The following is a 19,151-nucleotide window of genomic DNA, read 5'->3' as shown; positions in this document are numbered from 1 at the left end:
CTCAGGTTCTCCACTGAGTCTGGCTCTCCCAGGGACATGGGCATTCACTGTGGCACTTACGCTCGCGCACGCGCTTGCACACCTCCACGACGGGGATCTCATCATTTTAGTGGCGTCCTTCCCCCGGCACTTCTTGGGTAATTCCCTCCTGGCCCAGACCCTCGCCCCAAGTCCGGCGTAGCGGGTGAAGCAAAAGGGGCAGTGCCAGGAAGGGGCGGAGGGGCCTGTCCGGGGGTCGTCCGCAGTGCGGCAGGCGGCGGCGCCGAGCCCTGAACTGCGAGCGCTGGGGCCAGGCTGGACGGGTGCGGAGGGGGTGGGCGCGACGCCGGGAACAGCGGCCGGCTCCGAAGGGCGCGAGGCAGGGCGCGCGTGCGCGGTGGGGGGGGGGAATCCGCGGCGGCGCGCGGGGAGCGGGCGCGGCGAGTGCGCGCGTGCGCGGTTTGGGGGGGTGGAGTGGGTTGCCGCGGCGGCGCGCGGCACGGCGGGAACATGGCGCGCGGGGTCGGCGCGCGCGCCTAGCTGGCGGGACCGTTAGCTCGAGGCGGACGCGGCCCGGGCCCCGCCGGGATGGAGCAGTCGCCGCCGCCGGCGCTCGAGCCAACCCCGGGGCCGACCCCGGCACGGAGCTGTAGGCGGCGGGAGCCCGAGTCGCCGCCGGCGCCGGCGCCGGTGAGTGCGTGACGGGCGCGGGCCGGGAGACTTTCTTTGTGAAACTCTGTCGGTGCGAGCCGGGCAGGGCCTCAGCGGCTGACGAGCGCCCGCCTGGCGGAATCCGCCCCGCCGTCTGGGTTCGAGCCTCGCCTCGCCCCGCTTGGCGGCGGGACCCAGTCTAACGCCTGCCCCGCTCAGTTTCCGCGGGGGTGTGGTAGACAGTCGGCGCCTAATGCGCTCGGCCCCTCCCCCTTGCCTTCGACCCCGACGGGGCGGCGGCTGCCACCGACCGGGGGCCCACCGGAGAGGTAGACCGCAGCCGCTGGGAGACAGGTGTCGGCGCAGCCCCGGGAGGCTCAGGTGCAGACAGCCCCAGGTGGAATCTCAGGGAGTGAGCTGTCCGTCCCCGGAAGGAAACAAGTCTGTCGGTGGCTCAGCACAGTGATTTTGGAATGCTTTAGACCCACCCCAGCTTCGTGGTGTGTGTGGGGTATCGGTCAGGGTGAAGGATGCTGAGCGCAATGGACTTCGGAGGTGTGGCTCTCGCTGGATGGGATGGGATGGCCTTGAGCGTTGGGCTCCCCAAACAGCCAGGGCATAGGAATAATCTGGAGCGCTTGAAAAAAATACAGGCGTCGTAACTCACCCCTCAGGCCCACGGACTCAGACTCTCCAAGGCATAGGAGCAGATTTTGAATTTTAACGAGCTCCCAAGTTGTTATGATCAGGCAAATTGGACAAGCACTATTTTAGAATAAGCTTCCTGTGAGCAGGGACGTGTTCTGTTTATAGCTCACCATGGCGTCCTGGTACCAGGCGCCGTGCTTGGCACATGGTAGATGGTCAGAAAATATTTGTAGGAAGGCTAGATGACTTAGGGAGTTTCCAAAATAGGACTTCTTGAGACATTTTCAGGAGTTTTTGAGATTCTCTCTCTCTCAGATTTACTGTGTAATGTGATTTTTCTCATGTCCCGACTTAACTTTTGTGACTGTTTATAATGCCATGTTTTCAGTATGTTCTAGGCAAAAGCAGGGTGTGCGTTGCTTAGTATAAACCATCAACTCTTGTATACCCTAGCTAGGTTAAAATTAATTCTGAAACAGAATTCTGCATAAAAAATGCGTGTTTGTTTCTCTTCATCATTTGGGGACACTAGGTTTATAGGATTTTGTTCTTTTGAGGTAGGTAAATATTTACATTTTCATCAAAGCAAATTTGAATTACTGTTCAGAAAAGTTGGCAATTTGCTTAAACCTCTGCATATTTGTAGTCTTTATGTAACATTTTGAAATTGAGATTTATGTTTAGTTCAGAGTCCATGCTAAAATAGAATTGTTTGAAAGTTATTTGATATTTCAGGGGCTGTTTTTTTTCACGTTGTTTTGAATTTCAATAGTTGATTTCATTTCAATAGTGTTTTTTTGTTGTCCACTGGATAAAATATGAATGTATGGGCAGACAACACTTTAGGAGTTGAGATTGCATCTGAAGAGGAAAAATTGAAAAATTAGGTGCCTTATTGTGTGTCATTTTTGTAGTTTATGTGGATGTCTTTCTTTAAATTGAGATATAATTGGTGTTAGTTTTAGCTGTACAACATAATGATTTTATATTTATATATATTGCAAGCATCCATCATCATACATACAAATTTTTTTCTTGAGATGAGAACTATTCTCTTAGCAACTTTCAAATATACAATACAGTGTTATTAACTATAGTCACCATGCTGTACATTACATTCCCATGACTCTTTTTTTGTATCTTTTAAAAAATAACAGCTTTGTTGAGAGATAATTCACCTACCATAAAATTAACCTCTTTAGTGTACAATTTCATTGTTTATAGTATATTCACTATATGCCCAACATCACCATTATCTACTTTTAGAGCATTTTCATCACCCTACAAAGAAATCTTGTGTCCATTAGCCTTTCGTGTAAGCCTATTTCCCAGCCCCCAGTAATAACTAACCTACTTTGTGTCTCTTATGAATTTAGCTATTCTGGACGTTTCACATAATGCAATCTTACAATATATAGGTTTTTGAGCTTCATCCGTTTGTAGCATGTATCGGTACTTCTTTCCTTTTTATTACCAAATAATGTTCTATTGAATGGATATACCACATTCTATTTATCCGTACATCCGTTGATAGACGTGAATTTTTTCTACTTTTTGGTTAATATGAATAATGCTGCTGTGAACATTTGTCTACAAGTTTTAGCGTGGACATATGTTTTCATTTCTCTTGGGCATATCCCAATTGCTCGGTTATATGGTAACTCTATTTTAATCTTTTGAGGAGTTGACAAACTTTCCTAAGGCACTGCATCTTTTTACATTCTCACAAGCAATGTATGAGGGTTCTAGTTTCTCCATATCCTCACCAGTACTTGTTATTTTCTGTCTTTAACTTTAGCCATCCTGGTAGGTATAAAATGGTCTTATTGCAATTTTGATTTGCATTCCTTGATGGCTAATGGTGTTCAGCATATTTTTTTGTGCTTATTGGCCATTTGTTTATCTTCTTTGGAGAAATGTCTGTTAAAATCCTTTGTCCATTTTTGGGGGGTCCATTTTTTAATTGGGTTATTTATCTTTTTATTATTGAGTTGTAGGTGTTCTTTAAATATTCTTGATCCTGAACCTTAATCAGATATATGATTTACAAATATTTTCTCCCATTGTGTAGGTTGTTTTTTCGCTTTTTGGATGATGTCCTTTATTGTAAAATAAGTTTTAATTGTGATGAGATCCAATTTATCTATTTTTTCTTTTGTTGCTCATGCTTTTGGTGTCATATCTAAGACTCCATTGCCAAGTCCAAGGTCGTGAAGATTTACCCCTGTGCTTTCTTCTAAGAGTTTTAAGTTTTTAGCCCTTATATTTAGGTTGTTGATCTATTTTGAGTTAATTTTTGTGTACAGTGAAAGTTAGTGGTTCTAATTCATTCTTTGGCATGTGGTGATCCAGTTTTCCAGCATTATATGTTGAAAAGACTATTCTTATCTCATTGAATGGTCTTTGAACCCTTATTGAAAATCAACTGACTATAAGTTAGGTTTTATTTCTGGACTATCAATTTTATTCTGATGTTTGTCTTTATGTTAGTACTACACTATTTGATTACCGTAGCTCTGTAATAGGTTTTGAAATTAAGTGTAAGTCCTGTAACTTTGTTCTTTTTCAAGACTGTTTTGGCTTTTCTGGGTCCCTTACATATGGATTTTAGGATTAGTTTATCAATGTCTGCCAAAGAGTAGCTGGGATTTTTTTAGGGATTGTGTTTAATCTGTCCTTTAAATGATGTTTTGTAGTTTTCAGGTCCAAATCTTGCACTTCATTCAAAAATTTATTCCTAACTATTGTATTCTATTTGATGCTGTTGTACACGGAACTGTTTTTACAATTTTATTTCATATTGTCATTGTTTATCACTAGTTCATTGCTAGTGTATAGAAGAAATACAGTTGAGTTTTTGCTATATCTTTTAATTTCATCATTTAGTGGTAGTCTGTTCCAATTTTCCGTTTCAAATCTTCCCCCCAAAGTAGTGAGGAAGAGTGGTCTTTGAAAGCTCAAGTATGGATGCAGATCTAGGTTCATATCTCTAAATTTTGGCTCTGCTACTTGCTAGTTATATGATTTTGACAAATCTTAGCTGTTATACATCTCAGTGTTCTCATATATTTAATGAGCAGCAATATCCATCCCAAAGAATTGTTAAATAAAAGAGAATATAGGTAGCTATTTAGAACAATGCCTTTGCATGTGGTAGGGATTTGATATTTGTTGTTTATCTTCTTCTGTTAATTAACTCCATTTAAAAGCAAGCCGAAAAACAAAAAGCAAACTAAAACACCAAACCAAAACAAAAATAACTAAAAAAAAACCCAAACCCCAAAACAAACAAACCTAAAACCACAGACAAGAAAAAAAAAAAAAAACCCACAAAGAAATAACCGCAAACAAAAACCTCAAACCTCTTCCTGTCCCCATCTCTTTTCTGTGACCCAAGAAATCCCTGTGAGTGCTTGAGGAACATTGAAAGACAAAGTCTCTCACACCACACAGTTGTAGTGTAAAAGCCTGCTAAATCTAGGCTGCTATATGGGATATTTGACCATGTTTATTAAAAACAATAAAAGTGTAACTCAAAGCTGTTTGTTTTTATCCCATAGTTATTAACGTGTTGTTCTTACGCTACTTATTTCTCCTAAAAGCAGAAGCAATATTTTTTCATTAAATTTGATGGTTATAATTCTTGTTTCTTTTGAATGATTGCTATTTTTTAAAAACTCTGTTAGAGACAAAGCCTGATGTTTGACCTTAATAGTACTTTTATTTTGGTGTCTCTTCAATAGCCAAAGTAGATCACTATTTTGTACGGGAAGAAACCAGAGACACAATATAATCCACATATGATGCATGGAACATATCATGTTCATTTAATGTGTATTTACTGTGAACCAAAGAAAATAATTGTTTACACTGTAAGTATTATTTTAACAATAAAAACTTACCTCCAAAATCACAACTATAATTAAATTTATAACCTACAAACCCACAGATTGATAACTCAGACATTTCTATAAGAAAATTTTAAAGTTGATCTTTATCTAAAAAGAAAAACTTTTATTAGAAAAGCTGCGCATGTGCATTGTATAAAATTAGAAAATATAAGACAAGCAAAAATACCCCCCCTAATATTACTAGTACAGTGGTTATGACTATTAATACCTTAATACATATCTTTGTGGAACTTTTTCTGTGCATCTTTCTATCTAACAGTATGTACACACATACAAATGTATGTAGGTATTTAAAATGAGATAAAACTGCACAAAATGTCTTTAATTTTTATTGTATTTAAAATCAGCTTTATTTAGGTATAATTTAAATACAATAAAATTTACCAATTTTAAGTGTGTAGTTTTATGAGTTCTGACAAACATATACAGTTGTGTAATCACCACCACAGTCTGTAGACGGAATAGAAGACTGTTTCTTTTTATTAATTGAGTACTACTCGATTATATGTGTCCTGCAATTCGTTATCTATTCACCAGCTTTTGGTGATTGTGAATAGAACTACTATGAACATTCACATACAAGTCTTTGTGTGTTTCATATATATATATTTAAGAATGGGATTGATGGGGCCAGCCCCGTGGCTTAGCAGTTAAGTGCGTGCACTCCGCTACTGGTGGCCGGGCTTCAGATCCCCTGTGCGCGAACCGAGGCACCACTTGTCCGGCCGTGCTGAGGCCGCGTCCCACATACAGCAACTAGAAGGATGCGCAACTATGGCATACAACTATCTACTGGGGCCTTGGGAAGAAAAAGGGAAAAAAAGGAGGAGAACTGGCAACAGATGTTAGCTCAGGGCCGGTCTTCCTCAGCAAAAAGAGGAGGATTGGCATGGATGTTAGCTCAGGGCTGATCTTCCACACACACACACACACACACACACACACACACACACACACACAAAAGAATGGGATTGATGGTTTGTATGGTAAACATATGTAGGTACTGTTTTGAAACCTGCTTTTTTTTCAGTCAACAATCCACCCCCCACTTTCCATTTAAGTTAATTTTCCTCTTATTAAATGCTCAGGCAATATTCACATTTTTTCCAGTCTATCCCAAAATGTTTTTTAAATCTGTTGTGTCAAAATCAGTATCAAATCCAGGATCATGCCTTAATTAATGTCACTTAAGTCTCTTTTAATCTAGCATGGTCCCTTTTTTCATGACACAGACTCCTTGAAGAGATCAAACCAGTTGTCCTGCAGAATGTCCTATTATCTGGATTTGTCTGGTAGCTTCTATGTGGTGTCATTTATCTTGTTCCTCTATTTCCTATAAACTGGAAGCTGTAGAAAAAGACTTCATGGATAAATATTTTTGGCTAGATTATATCATTGATAATGTCTACTTAATGTTGCAATATAAGGCTTGTTTTATCATTAGCATTTTCTTGCTGTTGAGAAAGGGAAAGCAGTGATAATGTCCCTCTATTCTATAAGTAGTGCTCAGAGACTAGTCCCTTTTACTAGATCAAAGTAGTACTGGGAGATTGAAAAGGCAGTAACAGTAACTAGAGAGTAGGACAGAAAAAGGAGGAAGTAGGTGTCAGTGTATGGCTCCAGTTGCCCTCCCTGTGACCACTACCCAAAACTGCCTTTTCCTCTTATGGTTATAGTTACCTCGAGGAGAAGATAGTTCAGTGTGAAGAACATGCATTATTTTAAATGATTAATAGTATAAATTTAACTTGCAATAATCTGAAATGTGATTTGTTGAGATTCTAGATGACAAATAGTTGATGATTTGTAATGAGGATGTGGTACTATTTGTGGATAAAGAACAGGATTGCTAAGAAATAGCAGGTGGTCTAAGTACCACAGCAAACCTGACTTTGTGTTGTGGTTTTGCAAGAATAAAAAAAAAGGTTAGCTGTGACTCAAAAATTAACTCAAAATGGATCAAAGACCTGAAGGTGAGACCTGAAACTATAAAACTCATAGAAGAAAATATAGGCAACACACTATTTGACATTGGGTTTAAAGGAATCTTTTCGGATGACATGCCTACCCAGACTAGGGAAACTAAAGAAAAAATAAACAAGTGGGACTTTATCAGACTAAAGAGCTTTTATAAGACAAATGAAATCAGAATCAAGATGAACAAACAACCAACCAGCTGGGAGAGAATATTTGCAAAACATACATCTGACAAGGGGTTGATCTCCATAATATATAAAGAACTCACACAATTGAACAACAAAAAAACAAACAACCCGATCAAAAAATGGGCAGAGGAAATGAACAGACACTTCTCCAAGGAAGATATACAGATGGCCAATAGGCACATGAAAAGATGCTCAACATCACTAATCATCAGGGAAATGCAAATAAAAACAACACTAAGATACCACCTCACGCCCGTTAGAATGGCTATAATCACCAAGACAAAAAACAACAAATGTTGGAGAGGATGTGGAGAAACAGGAACCCTCATACACAGCTGGTGGGAATGCAAATTGGTGCAGCCTCTATGGAAAACGGTATGGAGATTCCTCAAAGAATTAAAAATAGAGATGCCCTATGATCCAGCCATCCCACTACTGGGAATCTATCCAACGCACCTGAAATCAACAATCCAAAGAGGCTTATGCACCCCTATGTTCATTGCAGCATTATTCACCATAGCCAAGAAGTGGAAGCAACCTAAGTGTCCCTCGACTGACGATTGGATTAAGAAAATGTGGTATATATATACAATGGAATACTACTCAGCCATAAAAAAAGACAAAATCGTCCCATTTGCAACAACATGGATGGGCCTGGAGCGTATTATGTTAAGTGAAATAAGCCAGAAAGAGAAAGACAAACACTGTATGATCTCACTCATATGTGGAATATAAACAAACACATGGACAGAGAAAACTGGACTGTGGTTACCCGGGAAGTGGGGGTGGGGGGTGGGGGGTGGGCACAAGGGGTGAAGGGAGTCATATATGGGGTGAAGGACAAACAAAAATGTACAACCCAAAATCTCACAATGTTAGAAACCATTAAAATATCAATAAAAATGTAAAAAAAAAAAAAAAAAAAAAAAAAAAAAAAAAAAAAAGGTTAGCTGTGACTGTTACATCAGAGAAGGCATATTATTATATGTGGTTTCTTATTCCATGATTATATATTTGGCATTTCTATGCTATCACTGGCTAAGTTTGCCACAGTGGAAGTTCAAAAATTGCCATAGTAGTGTTTCAACTTACCGTGGACTTAGTTCGGAAAATGGTAGGAAAATTATCAGTATTCTTTGTACTTGCAGAATTGCATAAAGAATATCACTTTGATGAAGATGAAAATTACTAAGATTATTATTGTCCTCTAATGTCAGTCATCATAAAAAGAAAATCAAATTAACCTTGATACTTATATTTTGCCAAATCATGCATATAGAAAGCCATTGGTGCTCATTTTTAAGACACAAGAAAAAATAGTTTAGGAAGATGAGGAGGGGAAAGTAATGATAGAATAGATTAAAAGAAACAGATATATTGGAAAAGAATCCACAAAATATGCAGAAAGTAAAAGCAAGTGGAGATGGGAGGAGAGAAGAGGGTAATGATTAGATTTAAAGGACCAACATTCTAAAAAATATTACTAGAATCTCTATGTAACTAGGCCACTTTTCTTTCTTTTGTGATTGAACCCTGCAGCATCAGGTAAAGCTGGAATGGATTCAGTTCTTTGGGGCTGAAGGTATTTTTCTTGGTTATTTTGTTTTAGCAGTGGGACTGGGCAGTTTAAGGAATGTAGTTTTGTAGACTTTTTTTTTTTTAGGAAGATTGGCCCTGAGCTAACATCTGTTGCCAATATTCCTCCTTTTTTCCTTTTTTCTTCCCAAAGCCCCAGTAGATAGTTGTGTGTCATAGTTGCACATCCTTCTAGTTGATCTATGTGGGATGCCACCTCAGCATGGCTTGATGAGCCGTGCATAGGTCTGCGCCCAGGATCCGAACCGGCGAACCCGGGGCCACTGAAGCAGAGGGTGTGAACTTAACTGCTACGCCACCGGCCCCAGGAATGTAGTTTTAAAATAAGTCTAATCTTGACATCCCATGTTCATGGACCAAAAGACTTAACATTGTTAAGATGACAATACTCCCCCAAAGGATGTACAGATTAAGTGCAATCTCTATCAAAATCTCATCTGCCTTTTTTGCAGAAATCAACAAGCTGATCCTAAAATCCATATGGAAATGCAGGGTACCCAGAATAGCCAAGACAATCCTGAAAAAGAAGAACAAACTTAGAGGACTCAAACTTCCCAATTTCAAAATCTACTCTAAAGCTACAGTAATCGAGACAGTGTGGTACTGGCATAAGACTAACGTAGACCAATGGAATTGAGAGTCCAGAAGTAAACCCTCGTGTTTATGATCAATTGGTTCTCAACAATGGTGCAAAACCCATTCAATGGGGGAAAGAATGGTCTTCTTAACAGATGGTGCTGGACAACTGGATATCCACATGCAAAGGGATGAATTTGGATCCCTGTCTCACACCATACACAAAAATTAACTCAAAATGAATCAAAGACCTAAATGTAACAGAAAAAATGATAAAACCCTTATCAGAAGACACAAGAGTAAATCTTTGTGACCTCGGGTTAGGCAATGATTTCTTAAATATAATACCGAAATCAAAAGTAACAAAAGAAAAAGTAGATAATTGGACTTCATCAAAATTAAAAACTTTTGTGTGTCAAATGACAGCATCAAAAAAGTGAAAAGAAATCCCATATAATGGAAGAAAATATTTGCAAATCATATATATATGTGATAAGGGACTTGCATTGAAAATATGTAAAGGACTCTTTGTAACTCAATGATAGAAAGACAAACAACCCAATTAAAAAATGGACAAAGTACTTGAATAGACATTTCTCAGAGAATATATATATATATATTTACATACAAAAATGGCCAATAAGCACATGAAAAGGTATGCAACATCATTAGTCAAAACTACACCTACCAGGACAGCTAAAGTAAAAAAGACAATAACAAGTATTGGTGAGGGTGTGGAGAAATTGGAGCCCTCATACATTGCTAGTGGGAATGTAAAGTGGTGCAGCCATTTTGGAAAACAGTTTGGCAGTTGTTCAGAGTGCTAAACATAGAGCTGCCATATGGCCCAGTAATTCTACTCTTGGGGTATATACCCAAGAGAAATGAAAGTATTTGTCCATACAAAAACTTGTACATGCATGTTCATAGCAGCATTATTAATAATAGCCAAAAAGTGGAAACAACCCATAAATGCATTGACTAACTGTTGAGTGGATAAACAAAATGTGGTGTATTTGTATAATGGAATATTATTCAGCCATAAAAAGGAAGAAGTACTAATACATGATACAACACTGATAAACCTTGAAAACATTATTCTGAGTGAAAGAAACCAGTCACAAAAGATCACATATTGTATGATTCCATGTGTGTGAAATATTCAGCATAGGCAAATCTGTAGAGACAGAGAGTGGATTAATGTTTGCCAGGGACTTGGGGAGGCTGAGTGGGGAATGACTCCTAATGGGCATGGGGCTCCTTATGGGGTGATGGAAATATTAAAATTGTAATAGTTACAAAACTGTGAATAAATCAAAATCACTGAACTGTATACTTTAAATGGATGAATGTTATGGTATATGAAATATAGCTCATTAAAGATGTAAAAAAGAAAGTCAATTAGAAAATAAAAAGAATGTCTAATATTTTAAAATGTCATTAAAGATATTCTCCTAAAGTCTTTATTTGCCCCCCTCCTGTTTTTGTTTTCACTAATACGTATATGAGCAAGATTATACCTATCATCTAAGATGATCCTGTCGTCTGAGGCTGTTTTATGGAGTGACAAGCTAAATCCAAAAGCTAAAATAGTTAAAATAGAGTGTATGTGTATAAACAATTTCAAGCATATGGAAAAGTAGATTGAATCCAACAATAAACCCTTATATTCTCTCATTACTTTGATTTAATAATTATTACCCTTTTGCCAATAATTGGATATACTTTGAGAAATAGTTAAGATTTGTAGAATCTGTCTTTACATTTTCTAAAATAAAGTCAGTATTCACTATGCATTTATATAGAGAACACTTGAAATTAAGATGGATGAGAAAGTTTCTGTGAATTAAAAAATGTCATGTAAACATGTTAAGATGTCTGAACTTTGTTAGAATAATCAGGTCTGTAAGTTACAACATTTTTTAATGCAAACGTTATCCTTCATGTGCTTATGAGATTTCTGTGCCAAATTGTAGAACAGAGGAAACTGTCAGTTCCATAAGACTTTTCCTATGACTTGTCCTGTACTAGGAGCTTTGTTTCCCGATATTTCGTTAGTGCAGTTTGATGTTGAGGAATACATATTTAATAAGGCCAAGCACTTACGTTGGGATAGTACCTTTTATTTTGGAGTTAACAGGTCACAATATGGGTATATTCTCATTTCCCTCTCAGGAATTTGCATGTTACCAGTATGATTTTGGAATTCAGGCACCTTTATTGGACATTTGGCCTTGTGTGTAGTTTCTTATCATTGGGAAAAGTATATTACAGCGGATTGCACAATTTCCTGAGAGAGTACTGAAAAACACAGTCACAGTTGCTTTTGTTCTGTATGTAATGTTTTCGTATTGAGTGGTGTCTTGGATCCTTATGGTTTTAGCTTATGCAGAAACATGATTTTTGAAAGTTGCTCCACTGTCAAGTAATGCTCTTAAATTCATTGCTTCCTAATCTCCATAAAGATTATTAAAACTGTTTATAAAAATTGTTCAGGAAATTGGCTGTAAATTCCAAATATATTTTATAAAAAATAAAATTTTCAGGGCCCGGCCCAGTGGCGCAAGCGGTTAAGTGCACACGCTCTGCTGTGGCTGCCCCGGGTTCGCCGGTTCGGATCCCGGGCGTGCACAGATGCACCACTTGTCAAGCTATACTGTGGCGGCATCCCATATAAAGTGGAGGAAGATGGGCACGGATGTTAGCCCAGGGCCAGTCTTCCTCAGCAAAAAAAAGAGGAGGATTGGCAGATGTTAACCCAGGGCTGATCTTCCTCACAAAAAAATAAAAAAATAAAATAAAATTTTCATTAGGCATATTTGGAAGAACCGTGTAAATTATAGAGTACGTGGAAGCAATGTTCTTTCCATAAGTAGAGGGTCTGTTGGTTTCAGATTGCTATTGCTAACATATTGTGCTTCCTATGTGTCAGGCACTGTTATAAGTCCTTTATATATATTAACTCATTTAATCCTCACAACTACCCTATGAGGTGGGTACTGTTGTTATTCTTGTTTTACATATGAGGAAACGAGGTACATTGAGATTATTAAATAACTTGCTCAAGATCACACAGCTAGGAAGCCAAGTTGCCCTGGATTCTAATTTAGCAGTCTAGGTGTGGAGTCTACGTTCTTAACCATTGCCCTAGACTATCTTTGTTTTGAATGATCATTAAGCAAACAGTGATCAGTTATAACTATCTTTTGCTACTGAATGTTAGACTTATTGCAGGAAAGCAATACAGGCAGTTCCCTGGATATCTTGTTAAAATGTATTTTTTTTTTGGTGAGGAAGATTAGCCCCGAGCTAATGTCTGTTGCCAATCTTCTTCTTTTTGCTGAGGAAAATTGGTCCTGGGCTAACATCCATGCCCATCTTCCTCTACTATGTATGTGGGATGCCTGCCACAGTATGACTTGACTGGCGGTACCTAGGTCGGCGCCTGGGATTGGCACCTGCGAACCCTGGGCCGCTGAAGCGGAGCGTGGGAACTTAACCCCACTGGGCTGGCCCCAAAATGTAGTTTTTATCGTGCAGTTTATGGTTATGTTGACATAGTATTCTGGAATTTGAGTTTGTATAATGATGATAGAGCAAAGGGATGAGTATTTGATACTAAGTTTACTCTTGAATTTTACTATCTAGTCACTTTTTATCAAAGATAAAATTAACTACAATATAAGCAGTTTAATTTTTTAAGTATTTAAAGTTACAAAACTGTTATTAAACTAATATTTAATGTAGTACCTGACATAAATGTTTCTTGAGTGAATGAAGGGAATTAAACAAGATAATGAAGGAAAGTATTAAATGGAATGAGGCTATATAAAAACAATAGTTTTTAAGATAGTCAAGGAATGATTCTCATACGCATCTCTGAAATAAAAAGAATTATAAAATAAAGAAAATCACTGCTTGTATCTTCCTTGTTTATTGATGAAGGCGAATCAGTCTTTATAGTGAAAATTAAAAGTTGTTAACTAAAGACAAAGCGTATTAATACTCTAAGTCGTTTGTTGATTGAGAATTTTAGCCCAAGGCCAGGTGTGTGAAATAAATGTATAATTATAGCTTCCTGAAAAAAGTTTTTTGTTGTTGAAAAAAAGAGTATTCCAGAAATTTGTTCTTCATTTGAGTAGTCTTCATTTGAATTTCCTGTGAGGCTAAAATGTAGGTATTTACTTAATATTAATTTTCATACTATTTCTTATTCTTGAAGGAGTTGAAATAGCTGAATATCTGGAGATATTTTACGCTGCTGTTTTCTTTTTTGACTTGCTTATTTTTTATTGAGGTAACATTGGTTTATAACATTGTATAAATTTCAGGTGTTCATCATATTTCACTTTTTGTGTGGACTACATCATGTTCACTCCCCAAAGACTAATTACCATCCATCACTGTACGCATGTGTGCTTTTGCTCCTTTAACCCTTCCTCCTCCTCCCCTCCCCTCTGATAACCACCAATCTAATCTGTATATCTATGTGTGTGTTTGTCATTGTTTTTTATCTTCCACATATGAGTGAAATCACATGGTATTTGGCTTTCTCCAGTATTTGGCTTTCTCTGTCTGACTTGTCTTGGACCCTCGAGGTCCATCCATGTTGTCGCAAATGGCAAGATGAGATCTTTTTTTTTTGGTGAGGGAGATTGGCTGTGAGCTAACATCTCTGCCCATCTTCCTCTGTTTTGTATGTGGGCTGCTGCCACAGCGTGGCTTGATGAGCGGTGCGTAGGTCTGTGCCTGGGATCTGAATCTGTGAACTCTGGGCCACCAAAGTGGAGTGCACAGACTTAACCATTACACCACCGGGCTGGCCCTGAGATCTATTTTTTTTTATGGCTGAGTAGTATTCCATTGTGTATATATATGTGTGTGTGTGTGTGTGTGTGTGTGTGTGTGTGTATAATTTTCTTTATCCATTCATCCATTGATGGGCTCTTAGGTTGTTTCCAAGTCTTGGCTGTTGTGAATAATGCTGCAGTGAACATAGGAGTGCAGATATCTTTTCGAATTAGTGTTTTCATGCTCTTTGGATAAATAACCCAGACATGGAGTAGCTGGATCATATGGTAGTTCTATTCTTAATTTTTTGAGGACTCTCCATACTGTTTTTCATAGTGGCTGAGCATTCCCACCAGCAGTGTATGAAGATTCCCTTTTCTCCAGATCCTCTCCAACACTTGTTATTTCTTGTCGTTTTAATAATAGCCATTCTGATGGGCATAAGGTGATATCTCATTATAGTTTTTTTTGTGTGTGTATGAGGAAGATTAGCCCTAAGCTAACATCTGTTGCCAATCCTCCTCTTTTTGTTGAGGAAGATTGGCCCTGGGCTAACATCTGTGCCCATCTTTCTCTACTTTATATGTGGGATGCCTGCCGCAGCATGCCTTGATGAGTGGTGTGTAGGTGCGCACCTGAGATCCAAACCTGCGAACCCTAGGCTGCTGAAGTGGAGTACGCTAACTTAACCACTGTGCCAGCCAGCCAGGCCCTCATTATAGTTTTGATTTGCATTTCCCTAATAATTAGTGATGTTGAACATCTTTTCATGTGCACGTTGGCCATCTGTATATCTTTTTGGGAAAAAGGTCTGTTCAGATCTTTTGCCCATTTTTAAATTGAGTTGTTTATTTTTTTGTTGTTGAGTTGTATGAGTTCTTTATATATTTTGGATATTAACCCCTTATCAGATATATGATTTGCGAATATCTTCTCCTAATTGTTAGGTTGTCTTTTCATTTTGTTGATGGTTTCCTTTTCTGTGCAGAAGCTTTTTAGTTTGATGTAGTCTCATTTGTTTATTTTTCCTTTTGTTTCCCTTGCCTGAGGAAACATGATATTCAAAAAGATATTGCTAAGACCAACGTCAAAGAGTGTACTGCCTATGTTTTCTTCTAGGAGTTTTAATCGTTTTAGGTCTTACATTCAAGTCTTTAATCGATTTTGAGTTAATTTTTGTGTATGGTAAGATAATGGTCTACTTTCATTTTTTGCACGTGGCTGTCCAATTTTCCCAACACCATTTATTGAAGAGACTTTCCTTTCTCCATTGTATGCTCTTAGCTCCTTTGTCGAAAATTAGCTGTCCATAGATGTGCAGGTTTATTTCTGGGCTCTCGATTCTATTGCATTGATGTGTGTGTCTGTTTTTTGACAGTACCATGCTGTTTTGATTACTATAGCTTGTAGAGTAATTTGAATTCCGGGAGTGTGATACCTCCAGCTTTGTTCTTTTTTCTCAGGTTTGCTTTGGCTATTTGGATTCTTTTGTTGTTTGTACTCTGCTGTGTTTTAAGACCTGTTTGTTTGTGAACTCAAAGCTATTTAGAGAAGAATTTTAAGTTAAAGTTCTTTTTATCGTTTGTGAGAGGGTTGTAAACAGGTTAGCAAGTATAGACAAATATGATTACTTTTCTACTTTACAGTATGTATTTATTTCTAGGGCCGGCCCCGTGGCTTAGCAGTTAAGTGCGCGCGCTCCGCTGCTGGCGGCCCGGGTTCAATCCCGGGCGTGCACCGACACACCGCTTCTCCGGCCATGCTGAGGCCGCGTCCCACATACAGCAACTAGAAGGAAGTGCAGCTATGACATACAACTATCTACTGGGGCTTTGGGGGAAAAAAAATTAAAAAAAATTTATTTCTAGTTGAAGTTTGGAAGAGTTAGAATTACTTTACTAGTTAAAATTTTTTCAAACGTGCTTGGTTTCCCACTGTTGTCATAGTTTTTGATTGATTTTACAGAAGGAGTTGTCAAAGTGAATTTCTATCAATTTGACTCAAAAAATCTTTTTAAATTTTGTTTTTTCTTGTGTAGCACTTTATTACTTTTTGTACATAGTGACTTCAGATGCAGCAGTATTTTAACATTGACTTTTTGTAATCCTGAATCCTTAATCATGACACTAAAAACACATATCATTATGTTTAACAATACTGCAAGAAAGTAGAAAATACTTTTATTAAATTTCCATTTATACAAAGTTTGTGTGTAAAACATGTATTTACTATTAAGGATCAGGAACTCTTTTTAATTTTATATTCTCATTCCAGGATATTTTTGAGCTTCAGTCAATAGAAATAATAATTCATAAAATAAATTATACATATGTACTGTGAATTAACTTCCTTCTGATTTCTGAGTGGGACAATAGTTAACGTATTAGTTTTTATTTTGCTGTGTGGAAGATGATTTTGTTGCCTAATTTTCTGTGCATGTTATCCTGTATTGCTCAGGGCACCAGAAGTGTGTTGCCAGATTGGATGTTCTCAGCAGAGAGTCTTGAAAAATCACTCCCTGTGTGAGAACATGATGTTCCATATAGCTGCAAATCCAGATATGAACTTCAAAAAGCATGTAAGCTAGTTGTGTTCAACAAGTGTTGCTTTTCAAAGGCTGCCTTAAATTTAGAGAGAGTTGTGTGTATAGCACTATATGTGCACTATAGCATATGTAGTGGTCAAGGATAAGGTGTGTGGGATCTGCACCTTATTGTTCCATTTATAAGTAAGAATACGACCATTGCCTCCTTCACAGGGTTGTTGTGAGGATTAAATTAATTAATACGTGTATACTATCTAAAACAGTTCCAGGCACGTAGTAAGTGCTAAATAAATGTTAGGTGTGATTGTTGTTGTTACTATCATTGTTGTTATTACTCTTCAGAGTATCAGGTGATGATTGTGTTGGATACAGACTGATGCCATTGATTTTGATCCCCTGCAGAAAGTTGTAGATGATGATGATGATTATTTTTTTATGTGATAAGCTTTTTTTTGTTTTTTGAGGAAGATTGGCCCTGAGCTAACATCTGTTGCCAATCTTCCTCCTTTTTTCCTTTTTTCTCCCCAAAGCCCCAGTAGATAGTTGTATGTCATAGTTGTACATCCTTCTAGTTGCTCTGTTTGGGATGCCACCTCAGCATGGCTTGATGAGCGGTGCATAGGTCTATGCCCAGGATCTGAACTGGTGAACCCTGGGCCCCCGAAGCAGAACTCAAGAGCTTAAAACTGCTACGTCACCAGGCCAGCCCCCTAAAGTTGTAGATTATTAAACAGACAGTTTATATGACCTTAGAAAGTATTTTGCCAATTAAATTTTCTCTTAGTTCCACATCTGTCTTGTTTATTCTGCTGTGTAATCCTGGGGGCTGGGACTCTGCAAGCTACCTTTCTGCATTGCCAGCTGCTCCCTGTTTCGGTGGCAGATAGTGGGCAGTAAAGGACTAGAGGAGGAGGAGGGACTTGCTCTTTCTTTGCTTCCCGTGGCCTTTGTCTCTGATGTTCCTGTGAATGCCACCTTGACAACACTTCTTTATTTCAGTAGCAGCAGTACCTTCCTGTAGCAATTGCTGGATCCAGTTTGCAGTTTTTCCAGCACTAGAGGACCAGTTTGATCAAGCCTCTTTTGGGCACCACTAATACTACCTAGCCAGCACCCCGCTTCAGAGGTCTGCGAGGCCTCTCCTCAGAAATCAGAGACACAAGCACCAGCTGAGCAGTGCCTTTTCCTCAGAAGTCTGAGTTTAAGTTCCTTGGACCCCTCCTCTAAGCTTTTGTTAGCCTAGCCTTGGGCATGGTAGCTGCCTTCTGCAGTTGCTATCTCTATGATTCCTTAGAGTTCTGTTTTTGCCCCTTCAGCTATTTACCTAAAAACTTCATACTCAGTTAACACATCTTATACTAAGTTCTATCTGTTCAAATAACAGGTATGGTTCCTGTCTTCTGACTGAATCTTGAGTGATATAGATAGAGGCGATAAGGACTAGTAGCCAACCTAGGTTTGCTTAAGAACTTTGTCACCTTTTTTTTGGGGGAGAGTATTTCTAAGAAGACATAATGTATCTTTTTTTTTTTTTTTTTTTTGTGGGTGAGGAAGATCAGCCCTGAGCTAACATCCAATGCCAATCCTCCTCTTTTTGCTGAGGAACATTGGCCCTGGGCTAACATCCATGCCCATTTTCCTCTACTTTATATGGGATGCCTGCCACGGCATGGCTTGACAAGTGGTGTGTCAGTGCTTGCTCAGGATCCGAACCTGCGAACGCCTGGCCGCCAGAAGCGGAGCGCGTGAACTTAACCACTATGCCAGCGGGTGGCCCCTATTTTCTTTCTTTATCTCCAGTCCTTAGTAAATACCTGGCACAGAGTATATGTTCAATAATTGAATATATTGATAAATCAAGGCAAAATTAATCAATTATAAATGAGGTTGTGCATTTAGGTTCAAATACAACTGAACAAACCGTACATATGAGTATTTGCAGGAAAAAGTTTTGTGTTGTCTCTAAGCTGAACATGAACTGACTATACTCAGTCACTAAAAAGCTAATGAATGCAGTCTTAGTGTTCATTAATGAAAATACATAGTGTTGTAATCTTAGAAAGCTGCTGTTGATTCTCTTCCATTCTGAGTTTGAGTCCAATTTTAAGAACCATGTTTTGAGAAGAACATATTAGTTAACTAGAGAGCATCCTAAAAAGTGATTAGGTCATATGATGAACATCTGAGGGAATTTGAGGTATTTAGAGAGAAAACGTCACTTCCCTCTCCTCACCTAAAGATTTACTGGTTCACTGGGAATGGTTGAAGTGACAAATTTGTGGTAACTTA

The 19,151-nt window shown here is 38.6% G+C and overlaps 1 protein-coding gene across 2 annotated transcripts in view; it reads left to right on the top strand.

The window, feature by feature from the left end:
- The first annotated feature begins 515 nt into the window (after positions 1-515).
- The window catches only part of TTC28 (tetratricopeptide repeat domain 28), a 600,025-nt gene continuing 581,389 nt past the window's right edge, over positions 516-19,151 (top strand). For both annotated transcript variants that reach the window (XM_058531684.1, XM_058531683.1), the window contains exon 1: positions 516-669. In XM_058531684.1, coding sequence (XP_058387667.1) covers positions 568-669 — 102 coding nt within the window. In that variant the 5' untranslated portion in view covers positions 516-567. The remainder of the gene's footprint in view (positions 670-19,151) is intronic.

This window comes from Diceros bicornis, chromosome 35 (genome assembly GCF_020826845.1).
Source record: "Diceros bicornis minor isolate mBicDic1 chromosome 35, mDicBic1.mat.cur, whole genome shotgun sequence".
In the NCBI taxonomy this organism is placed as follows: domain Eukaryota; kingdom Metazoa; phylum Chordata; class Mammalia; order Perissodactyla; family Rhinocerotidae; genus Diceros; species Diceros bicornis.
This window is presented reverse-complemented; position numbering and strand designations above follow the sequence as displayed.